Consider the following 12,364-nt stretch of genomic DNA (forward strand, 5'->3'; position numbering starts at 1 on the left):
TTTCTGTTTGTATTGCAAATAGTTTTATGCAGGGAAGCTTCTCCTTCACACCTATTTTGTGGATCTAAAAACAGCCTTTGATAGGGTCCCGAGACCAAGGCTGTGGGCTAAGCAAAAAAAATAATTGGAATATACAGTCTTCGTTGATGAGGGCAATGAAATATTTCCTAGCTAACGTGAAGGAAAGTTTCAATTCTATTAAGGACTCGGAGGGGAGGATTATGCTAATCTTTTCATCATTTATTGCTCAACAGCCATGTTAGATCTTAACATTATCAACATAAGAAACTTAATTTTCACTTGGGGGAAAAAATGAAGTCACAACAGCCAACAGTCCTCAACCAATCCGGTCTCAGCCCGGGACATAATCCTCCCAGTCCTCTGTCGATAGCCCTTTTATCTTCCTGCAATTAGGCCGCCCGTGGAAGTTAATCACTCCTGTTTCGAAGAGTCCGACCCTACAACATAAAGAGAGAGAGCTAAGCAAGATGGGAAAGCCTTCCCTATCATGGCGGGAGGAAAGAAAATGCAACACAAGTCATGGTCGTACATGAAAACAATCTGTAATGCAAACAACACAGTAAACGCTATACTTACCCCAATATGCCTGTGTCATAACAGGGGTGGGTTATCAGTCCTAAAGAGGTGGGTTAATCCTCACCCTCGAGTTCTTAATAGAATTTAAACTTTCCTTTACATTACTTAGGAACTATTTAATTCTATGTCAGGACCTGGCGATGAGGATTATGCTAGTTCAAAGCTTGTCCACCACAAGAGCAGCAACGGAGAAGACTGGTTTAAAATAAACCCTCTTAAAGGGTGAATCTGAGGACTAGTCCGCTGCATTCATAATGTTCTCCAAACGCCTCCTAATGTAAATGCTTTGGAGGCCATAGCACCCCTTGTAGAGTGTGCACCAAAAACCTTGGTATCTACGCCTGCCATCTTGCGATGGTTGGAGAGGAAACTGCTCGAAAGGATCTCTAAAAAGCAATCAAAAGTTGCCTCTCTCCGTGAGGTCGTAGCTCCGCCGTCATCGCTTCATATGCCTTAATACAGCGCACCACACATAACTTGGGGACCACTGGAAAGGCCAGATACGAGATTACTTGGGACTGAGTTTTAGTTCGCCTGGAAACATGGAGGGTGATCCCCTTCAGAGTAAAAGACCTTTCTGTGATATCTAGGGCTCCAACGTCTGAGACTCTCTGGCAGGAAATCAAGCACAACAGGATAGCCAGTTTGGCCAACAATGGTTTCCGGGAAAGGTATTGGTTGCTCGGCCATGCCGATAAAAGAGCAAGAACCTTGTTTGCGTCCCCCAGTGTGGAATACCTGGGTTCCGGGGGTAAGGATAACCTCACACCCTGTAAAGCTTTCTAACCAGAGGATGTTCTCTGACTAGAGAGCCCCCAACTGCCCCATGTCCAGCGGATATTGCGGAACTGAAAGTATTCACCGATCTGTACGCCAACCCTTCACTCACTAAGGAGGCTAGGAAGTTCAAGATGTGGACAACGTTGGTCCTCATGGGATCCAGACTCCGTTGCAGACACCAACCCACCTATCGAGACCAGGCTGAGCGATATCTCTTGGCGGTGCTGTCAGCCCATGCTCAAGAGAGGAGATTAGCAGCGTGTCTCAATAGGCCCGGCACCTGCCATCATGTCCTGTAATCCTCCAAGCCATTAACTATAGGTTGCCGCTCATCATCAGCTGATGAGGATTCCTCGCCGAATCGCTCAGGAGATGTGGAAACAGGGGTAGACGGGTTGGAGAACCCCAAGAAAGTTCTGCCAGAACTGGAAACCATGCTTGCTACTTCCATATCGGGATGATCAGCCCCACATCTGCCTTCTGCCTGCGCACCTGAGCTGTGAGACGCATGATTATCATAAAAGGTGGAAAGGCATAAACCTGTTCCCGGGACCAATCCTGCAGAAACACGTCGGTCCCGACTCCCTCGGGGTCTGGCATCCAACTGAAGTACTGGGGTAGTTGGCTGTCCAGGCGAGACGCACAAAGGTCGATCGAGAAAGGACCCCAAAGGGAGGATAGGCTTGGAAAGACCGCCGGACATAACTTCCAGAAGCTTATACCCCGCAGCTAGCGGAAGTGCCAATCTGCTACCTGATTAACCAACCTGGGAAGATGCTACGCCCTCACTGAAAATTGGTGGTGGAGGCAGTACACCCAAATGTTCTTGGCCAGGTCTGAGAGGGCTTTGGAGCGGGTGCCTCCCAGATGGTTGATATAGCAGACTGCTGCCACGTTGTCCATCTTCAGCAGTAGGCAGGACTGAACGCAGTCCCTGGTCTAACAGTTGACTGCAAAAGATCCTGCCAACAATTCGAGGCAGTTGATTTGTAGTGACCGTTCGGCGACAGACCACTCTCTGCCTGTTGTGAACTGACCACAACAAGCCCCCCCAGCTTGTGCCGATGGCGGCGAATTCGATCACCAAATCCAGCAAGTACCCATAAATGGCATGCCCATTCCACGCCTCCATGTGAGAAGCTCCTCCCTGGCCTCGTCCGAGAAAGGGGCACATTGTGAGTACGTGAGGCTGCGGCGAAGATGCAACGCCATCAGACGTTGAAGAGCTCGAAGTGAAGAGGCCTGGGAAAGATGGCCTGGATTGATGAGAACAGTAGGCCCACCACCCTCGCAATCTGGAGTAGAGAGGTCCTCTTCCCTTGCCATCGTTTTCCACACCTCGTGCGGATCTTGGCTATCTTCCTGGGCGGAAGGCTCAGCGTGGCTGCTCTCGAGTCAATCACAAACCCTAAGGAGGTAGGAACGCGTGCAGGGCTCAAACTGGATTACGACTGGTTGATTTCAAAACCCAGGGATTCCAAGTGGTGGACTGTACGCTGAAGGTGATACTACAGTGCTCCTGGGCATTGGTCCATCAAAAGCTTGTCGTCTAAGTAGACTTGCATTTGTATGCCTGACGCTCTGAGGTTTTCTATCACCAGTCTTAGGACCTTGGTGAAACACCAAGGGGCTGACAACAGGCCAAAGGGTAGAGAGGTGAACTCGAGAGTTTGGCCCTGTCATTGGAATTGAACAAAACAGCAATGAGGCGAGTAAATAGGTACCATGAGATACACATCTTTTAAGTTCTGCCAGACCATCCAATCGTTGGGGCGGAGAAGATCTTGGAGGAGGTGGATGCCCTCCATTTTGAAGTGGTGGCAAACCAACCACTTGTTTATCTCCCGTAAATTGATCACCGGTCGCTGGCCACAATCTTGGTTTTGGACTAGGACCAGATTGCTCAGGAACCCTGCGGGATGTGGTTGAGTAAGGCACACTGCCCCTTTTCTCAGAAGCTCCTGAACTTCCAGCTCAATCTGGGACACTTCCTGCCCGGAGAAGGGGATGGGATGCGGGGTATTAGGCTGAACGGGCGAACCATAGAACTCTATGTGGAACCTCTGAATGGTTTGGAGCATCCAGGCTTTCGCCGTAAATGCGCCCCAGTTGTCTGCGAAAAGTGCTTGGCTACCCCCCCCCCCCCCCCCCCCCCAACTGGGTACACGAAGTGAAAAAAACACTCAATGTGAGAATTGGAGGCTGCTCCTCCAGTGCAGGGCCATTACGTTGGCATCTGGAACGGAAACGCCCCTTGATGGGATAAAATCCACCGTAGCGTAAGAAGTCTTGCCACTGTCCATGCTGTGAAGGCTGTCTTCTTCTGGAGTAGTACTGGGAACGGCCAACCGTGCAAACCCTACCACGATCGGCCCCAGAGGAAACATGTGCACTAATAATATGGCTAACCGTTGACTGTGCCTTATCCAATGAACAAAAAGTAGAAACAAATTTACCCAGTTCTTTAACAAATGTGTCCCCAAAGATACCTCCCTGCCCTACCTGGCTTGCCTCAGATGTGAATGTGTGTAAATGTAAATGTGTTTGAGCTTGTATAGCGCACAGCTACCCGCAGTGGGTTTCCCGGCGCTTGCTTAGGGAACCCGTCCTGGTATTCCCCTGTGAGATAACCCCGGCAGGGTATCCACAAGGTGAAAGCCAGGCATCCCGCCGCGTGGGGCCGTTGTGGAGATTAAGCAAGCTATTGCCCATAGTCGCAGAGTGTGAACCCGTGAGTCGAGAAGGCACCGGAGCGAGAATTATCGAGTCCGTGGAATTTTTTAGCCCAAGACCCGCCGAGGCGGGGAATTGAACCCTGGTCCAGGGCCGATCTCAGCTTCCGGGTCTGCCGCCTCTAACCCCTGAGCCACACTTCTCCAGATGTGGCCAGCTTCCCTAGTTTGGGGTCTGTCTTGATAAGGAGGGACCTGCGCCGCTCATTCGAAATGGCGAAGTTAGCATTGCCCAGGAATATGATAGTCCCCTGGGCCCAGCTAGAGAGTACATCTGGGGGAATAAGGGCTCCGGAGGCCTTAGTGTCCTCCGCCATATCAAAGATTTTTACTAGTGGCCCTGTGACGTCCATGAGCTTATCTTGACATGACCGTCATGAACGGTCAGTGCCTTTCTTTGGATCCTTTATATACTTCACCAGGAATGTGGCCATCTGAGCATCAATATGTGGTGTGCAGGCTACTTGCCCATCCAGCGCCAGACGGAGGCACTCCAGCCCGTAGGCGGGTCTGGACCTCTTTGTGCAGAGGCTTCCGCAGCCTACTGGACACGTATTTGGCAACTTTGTCACAGGGCGTCCACTCTGAAGAGCCGGGTGCATAAGATCTTCAGGGTCTAAAAAATCTGATTGGGTGTCCAACGGTACCCCAATAGTGGGTGATGGATCAGGAGGCGGGGTGGATGGCCTGGGATCTTACCAACTAGGTTGCGATTGCTCAACAGGATCGGTAGAATCTGTTAGGGCTGGGTTGCTTGCACCCAGGAAGGCCTTCTTCAACCTGGCAAAAGCATCCAAATCCACCCCTGCGTCATTGGAATGCTTGCGAGTGATGTCAGTGGCAGGAGAGGGTTTTATCTCTAGAGGTCCTGGGGCCGAAGGCCTGGGGCGGTCTTCCCTTGGCATAAGGGGTTGCAGGGAATTCTGCGCCTGCTCCATCAGTTTCTTCTCTAGAGGAACCACCGCATCAGACACTGCTTTAGCAATATAGAGGCGCCCACTGCATCACAGAACTCATGTGTGACCAAAAAGTACCCAACACCCTCCTCGTAATGCTCCCCGTAATCCTCAATGGGGTATCACGCGTTGGGGAGGGAAATGCTTGTGAAGCAGTATCAGATAATCTAAGGTGGCCACCCACCAGGTAAGAGGGATATCAGGCAGTGGGGATTACCCACTAATATCCAGCGAGCCTGCAGGGACTCTATATGCTATCAGATTAGGGGCAATAGCTGTAAAATTCCCCTGAGGAGTACACTGACAAGCAGGGTGTATGGAAAAGGCTCACAATAATGTAACCCCAAGCCCTCCCAAGTGGGAGGGAAAAAATGTCAGGCTCCGACGCCCTGGACATTAAATGGGCACTTCAAACGCAGCCTTGGCGGTCTGCCTTGAAAGCGGAGCCTCCGCTCCTGCTGAGATCCTATCCCAAGGGGGTTTTTGACTCGAGGCTGAAGGACCGAAATTGACTCACACAGCATGGACACTAACCGGTTGTATTCCGGACAGTGACACTGGCGCGCTCTCTCCGCCCGGGCGCGCTAACAGCCAATAAAGCGTCTATATGAGAGATGCAACTGTTCCAATTGGTTTCGTATCCCACCCATGTAGGTGGACATATCCTAGACCCCTTTTTTTCGAATCTAGCAGATGTAAGGATCTCTCTTCCCTCTCCTCTGGCCTGGACGGATCATTTTTTGGTGACGATCCAGTGCCCATTGATCGAGCCCCCTCTTAAATCCACGACTCGAGTTGTCCTCCGACGACACTGGAATAAACTAAAACTCGAGGATTTCCATCGTCTTTTGTTTGAGGACCCGCTGGGCCCGTTAGATAATGTGGAATCTGGCTATGACCGTTTCTGCGAATGGGCTACCAGGGCCCTTGACTCCCTTATTCCGGTGACCGCGAGCAAATGCGGACTACGGGACCTCAGTCCTTGGTACGATGGATCTCTGCGTGTGCTCAAAAGCTCATGTAGACGCGCTGAGAGAGAATGGCGGAAATCTTATGACATCAGTAAAAAAGCCATGTATTTGGCCACCGTCAAATTCTATCATTGCGCTGTCTGCAGAGCTTGTGCGGCATTTTATGCTCTTGAATTTCGTAACAGCACGAACCCATCTAAAGCCATTTTAAGGCCCTCAAGGACCTTGTGGCTAAAAAGGCCTCTGCAAATGAAACCTGTTCCACTGCACACTGTGAAACTCTGGCAGCTTTTTTTCTGGAAAAAGTCCAAAATATCTATCAAACCTTTCCAACGGCCATGCCTTCTGGTGAAGGGTCTCATCGCCCTCCAAGGCAGGATGTCTTAGACTCTTTTCCCTGCCTTACACCGGAAAGTTTTAAGATACTGGCCCAGCAAGTCAAGTCGGGGTCTCCGGCAGACCCGTTAAGGCCGACGCTGTTTAGAGACTCTGCTTCTTTCAACCTTTTGCCGGTCCGCTCCCTGATCAACATCTCACTTGGATCTGGTTTGGTTCCTCCTAAGTGGAAACAGGCAGTGGTCATGCCCATCTTGAAGAAGCCGACTTTGGACACCAGCAAACCTGAGAACTATCGCCCGATATCGCTCCTTCCTTGGCCGGCTAAAGTCGCTGAGGCGCATGTCAACATTGCCCTCACAGACCATCTTACGCGCGCCAACATCTTGGATGCCACGCAGAATGGATTCCGGGCCGGGCACAGCACGGAGACAGCCCTCCTTTTCATGGTGGAGCATCTGCGTGCTGTGCTAGATGCGGGTCAAACGGCGGCGCTTGTTTTATTAGATCTTAGCGCCGCCTTTGACACCGTCTCGCACGGGATTCTTCTGCAGTGCCTGGAGGAAGCAGGCGTTGTCGGCCTCGCTCTTCAGTGGTTCCGCTCTTTTCTTGCTGACCGATCTTTTTGCGTGGCCATTCCGCCCTATCAGTCTAAATCTCACCCTCTGGATCTTGGGGTCCCTCAGGGATCCTCGCTGAGCCCCACGTTGTTCAATCTTTACGTGAGGCCGCTGGCTGAGGTCGTCAAGCAGTGGGGTATGACCGTGGTGTCATACGCTGACGACACTCAGCTGGCGGTCACGATCAGCGGGGATTCAAGGCTGGATGCCCCAAGATTCCAGAATGGACTACGGGCGGTTGCTAGCTGGATGACCTCCAACTGTCTCCAGCTGAACGCAAAAAAAGACAGAAATTATGATCTTCGGCAAGCAAGCGGAACTCTGGGGCGATATATGGTGGCCCTCAGAGCTTGGCCCCACTCCTACTCCGGTCTCGGAGATAAAAAACCTCGGGGTGTGGCTAGATCCTACCCTTAGCTTTGTCTGCCACACTAAGCGCACTGCTGCCTGCTGCTTTGGCATCCTGCGCAGCTTAAGACCTGTGCTTAAATTCTTTGACGCCTCGACTAGGCAGCTCGTGGTACAGGCGACGGTGATTTCTCGGCTCGACTATGCCAGCTCCCTCTTGGTAGGGATAAATCAGGCCGAACTCAACCCACCTTCAACGCGTGCAAAATGCGGCCGCTAGAGCAGTCGTAGGCCTACCCAGGTTTTGTTCCGTTTCCAATACCTTGCGCTCTCTTCATTGGCTTCCGATTGAGCAGAGGATCCAATTTAAAGTGCTCTGTTTGTCCTACAAGATTCTCAAGGGTTCCCCTGCTCAGATTCTCTTGAACCTGTTGTCTCCCTACGTTCCAGGTCGCTCACTACGATCATCAGACCTTGAACTGGCAGTAGTCCCACGGTTCAAGCGTAGTCGCGCCGGTGGTCGTTCATTTCGTGTACGTGCTGCAGCCCTGTGGAACGCCCTCCCCTTGGAGATACGTACCCTTGCCGACTTGTTCTCATTTCGTAGGGCTGCTAAGACTTTTTTGTTTCCTTAGATCTGTTTTTTCCATTTAGTCTACTCTTTTAAGCTTGTGTTATGTTGTTACCTTGTCAGGCGCTGGGACGCTCCTTCGCTGGAGCAGCTGTGCGCGTAATAAATGCTCATAACATAACATAACATAACATAACATGCGTCTTGAGCACATGCCCTCTCGTGGTCAAAGGATCGCCGCGCTTGCCACAAACCCTCTGAAGAAGGCTTTACACACACAGGAGCGGCTGCGAAAGGAGCGCTGAAGCGTTCCCCCTGGTCGCAGATATGGAGGTGTGTACCTCGCTAGAAAAAAAAAAACGATTTAAAAACTATGTGTTCAATCCGTCACTGGCAAACCAAAAGAGAAGAAAGAAGGACCTAAGTCCTGTACTGAACTTGCACGGCTCCGAGCAGCAAAGAATAGAGGGTTATCGACAGAGGACTGGGGGATGATACCCCGGGCTGAAACCTGATTTGGCATAGACTGTTGTGACTTCATTTTTTTCCCAAGTGTTTATGGGAAATTACGTTTTTATGTTGATAATGTTGAGATCTAAAATGGCTGCTGAGCAACAAATGATGAAAAGATTAGCATAATCCTCTCCTCTGGGTCCTGACATACATTTGAGATTATAAACACAGACACATGGGTTGTAGTGAAGTTGGGGGATGGCTCTACTGTCTCAACAAGAGTCGAGACTTACACTGGCCTTAAACAAGGATGTGTCTTGACACCCTCATTATTTAATCAGCACATAGTGGTTTTAAATGATTGGCTGAATACTTTTTCTTTCAACCCACCTCAGTTAAACGGTCAGCCGATTTCAAGTCTCCAACGGTGCTGACCTTTACTAATTGTTTCAAAAAGCAGGTGATATGTTTTCTAGATAAAAAGTTGGAAAAAGTCTACAGTTACATTTATCTGGGAGTAAAATTCGGTAATCGGTAATCTTTAAATTTACACTTGCAAGGAGTATAGCTGAAGCCTAAAATCTTGTTTGATTTTGCTTGGCTACATAAGAAATTAAACTGCCCCTCACTTGAACCCATTCTTAGACGTATTAATGCCATGTTTCGCCCGTCTTTGACATATGTATCTGAAATCTGTAAAGGGAAGGACGCGAAATCGCTGGATTCCATAAGTGTCTGTTTTTAAGTATTTGTTTAGATTACCAAGGAACACCTCACCAACATAAATACTTCTGGAGTTCGGGCTTGTGTAGCAGCAGTTAGCCCTGCGAGGTGCATGTATCAAGCTCAGTAAAAAAGATGAAGGTGGCATCAGAAAGTACTGTGGACTGCCATATATGGCAGGAGATGGTGCAACCCAAACTGGCAACCTTTGCCGCAAATATTTTGAATCTTCATTAACTGAGTTGGGTCTGGGTGAACTTTGGTGTATGGCTGTCTACTTTGCCATTTTCAAAAGGATGGTAAACAAACGTGTAAAACTAGCCTTCCATCTAATCCTTAAGGTATTTTAGCCAAAAAAGCTCATGGGTCGATTGTTTTAAATTCCTATATTTTACCTCTTTTGCAACAATATCTAAAAATGACTTTCTCAATTAACGTGAAGCAAACATTCTTATTACTTAGAATGGGTAATGTTCCGTCAATAGATTTTATCCCAGCATGGAAATGCGCCTAGGTAGAAGGAAAATGCAGACTCTGCAGTTGCATCAGAGTTGTTGCACTTCATATTTACATGCTCAGCGTTGCTTGATGCAAGCAGGAAATGGTTAAAACCATGTTTCAGCCAACTTAAGTTTAGTTCGTGCAGGTAAGTGCCGATTCAGAGCCTGCTTGGTAACCGTATTAAGCGCTTTTGTAATCTGCCTACTTATTTGGTCTATTTTTAAAGTTATTGAAAGATTGCTCTTAAGTTTTGAATGTTTTATTGTGCTTTGGAATTTATATGTTAAACATGTGTGTTATTATATTGTAATGATTTTAATTAACCTTGTGCACTAAAGTATTTTTTTTAATCACTTGCAGCTTGCAAGGCTTAGCTGTTCTGCCATGTAGTTCTACCATCTTGTCTACATACATAATGGAAGTCTATTTACACATTGAGTCTACCAAACATCGTGACAACCCTTCCAGTTGCCAGACTTGTTTGTTATGTTGCTGAAATATTGCTGTACTTTGGAACGATAATACGCAGTGTAATCATGCACATGTGCTCTTGATAATCTCCTTTAATATCTGTGTCTGCCCCCCCCCCCCCGCAGCAATCTACTGGTACAACTATGAATATGGGAAGAATGTGCTGTGTCGGACGTTCAATAAACTGGAGCCGACGTTCATGATTAGTTTTGCTGCTGGAGGATTTTCAGGCTCTGTAAGTTTGCATCTTAGTTATACATATTTAGAGGAATATTCCTATAAATGCATTGCAGAAGCTATAGTTTTTATTTAACTGTAAGTGTATTTGTAAAGTAGTGTCAGACTGGCCCATAGAGCAATCTAGGTGTGCCCAAAGGGCTGGTCTGACAGGTCTGCGTGTGGGCTGCTTTTTAAGTCAAGCATTCAAGACCTCTTGTATATACTTTAGTATATACTTATATATATCTATATGTGTATTTACGTTGTGGGCTCTAGAGATCAGCCCTACGACTAGTCTGCTTCAGCTTAGGGACTTTATTTTCTGTTCAACTGCCTCTATTTAACTGTCTTGATAGAATACGACCAGCAGCGGTCAGTAAAATACCAGAGTCACTTTAGCTTTCTCTAGATTCCAGTCCATAGAAATTGTCTTCCACGAGCACCCACAGACAATAATATATTTTTTTTAATCTTATATTTTCAATGATATGACCACCGAAAGCCCTGGTTTTTTTTATTCATTCATTTATTCTTTATTCTTTATTTCAATACACTGTATCATAAAAGTTACAAGAAAAGAAAAAAAATCACAGCTTTTACAAAGAGGCTTAACATCATTACGCAGTCATTGGTTGATATAGGAACGGACATTTCTAATCATGAGGGGCAGCAATCAATCATAATTAAAACTATACATAAATAATTTAAAAGGCACAGTAAAATCATTGTTTTAAAAATCATCAATTTTTTTGTATATTGGAACTCAAATGAATTTCAAAGTTTTTCACCAGCTTTTTTCCTGAGGAAATACACTGCTAGCAGAAACCTACTGATACCAAAAACAAAGACTTGGCACGTGTCAGTTTTTAAAAATCTTTCTGCAATATTTAAACAGAGGGGTTTGATCCATCTTTTCCTTGGAGTCAAATAAGCAGGACAAATGAACAAAACATGCACAATATCCTCCCTAGCTTCCTCACTGCACATGGTACATTTATCATTACTATCTTTGTTCCTCTTTGCTAAACAGCATTTTAGCATCAATACTCCATATCTAAATTTTAGATATGTTTTAGCCAAAGGAGGATTAACTTTAAAAAAAACATTTTAAAAAAATTACAAATTTGGGCTTGCCTTGAACGAAAAAAATTCTTTAGTCAAGGAACCATTTGTTATATCATTGGTTCTATGATCGTTCATGTAAACCCAAAAAATTGCTTTTAAAATCTTCCTTGACCCCGGCATTAATTCAGATGGATTACTCCAGAAATGTGATAGTCCAACCCTCTCTAACCGTGTTCTAGTATGTTTAAACCATGTTATGCAGTAAGAGGTATCTAGATCTTTATCTCCACCAGAGCCTCTCGATAATGTAGGAGCTCTGGTGTTGTCCAAATTCTAACCCAGAACATTAAGGGTCTAAGTATAGCATGATGATCTGTTTTCGCTTTATGTCAAGATCAAATATTAGCGGAATTGTGGGAGTGCGTACTGGTACCTTTAGGAGGGCTCTATAAAATATATTCTCTTTCACCTCAAACGCCTTTTTACAGGACGGGCCCCACAATTCTGCCCCATATAGGTCTGCCGATTGCGCTTTGGCCCGAAACACCTCGAGTGCAGAAAGCACAGCTTTGTTAAGGCTGTTACCATGTCTTTTTAATATTGGACGAGTGTTCTGTATTAGTAGCATCTTACTCTTTTCAATTTGTGATTTAAACAGCATTTTTGAGTCAAGTAAAACACCCAGGTAGCTAAAGTTTTGAACATATTCCAGCTTTTGATTATTGAAGGCCAAGTTTTCCCTAAATGAACTATGTGGATTTATTGCCATGTATTTTGTCTTGGCAGTGTTTATCTCTAATCCTTTTTTGCTACAATAAAATTGGAAAGTGTTAAGCAAAGATTGTAGGCCCTTAGAAGTTTGCGATATTAAAATGGTGTCATCTGCGAAAAGTAGGGCTGGAATTTTTTTTCACCTCCCAATTTCGGCGCATCGTTACTACAATTACTTAAAAAGGAAGGAATATAGTTAACAAATAAGGAAAACAAAGTTGGTGCCAGGACGCAACCTTTGGCGAACTCC

The 12,364-nt window shown here is 46.7% G+C and overlaps 1 protein-coding gene across 1 annotated transcript in view; it reads left to right on the forward strand.

The window, feature by feature from the left end:
• The window catches only part of SLC25A40 (solute carrier family 25 member 40), a 419,344-nt gene that overhangs the window by 281,798 nt on the left and 125,182 nt on the right, over nucleotides 1-12,364 (forward strand). The window contains exon 8 of the mRNA XM_086941797.1: nucleotides 10,185-10,294. Coding sequence (XP_086797923.1) covers nucleotides 10,185-10,294 — 110 coding nt within the window. The remainder of the gene's footprint in view (nucleotides 1-10,184; nucleotides 10,295-12,364) is intronic.

The sequence above is a fragment of the Lissotriton vulgaris genome, chromosome 10 (assembly GCF_964263255.1).
Source record: "Lissotriton vulgaris chromosome 10, aLisVul1.2, whole genome shotgun sequence".
Classification (NCBI taxonomy): Eukaryota; Metazoa; Chordata; class Amphibia; order Caudata; family Salamandridae; genus Lissotriton; species Lissotriton vulgaris.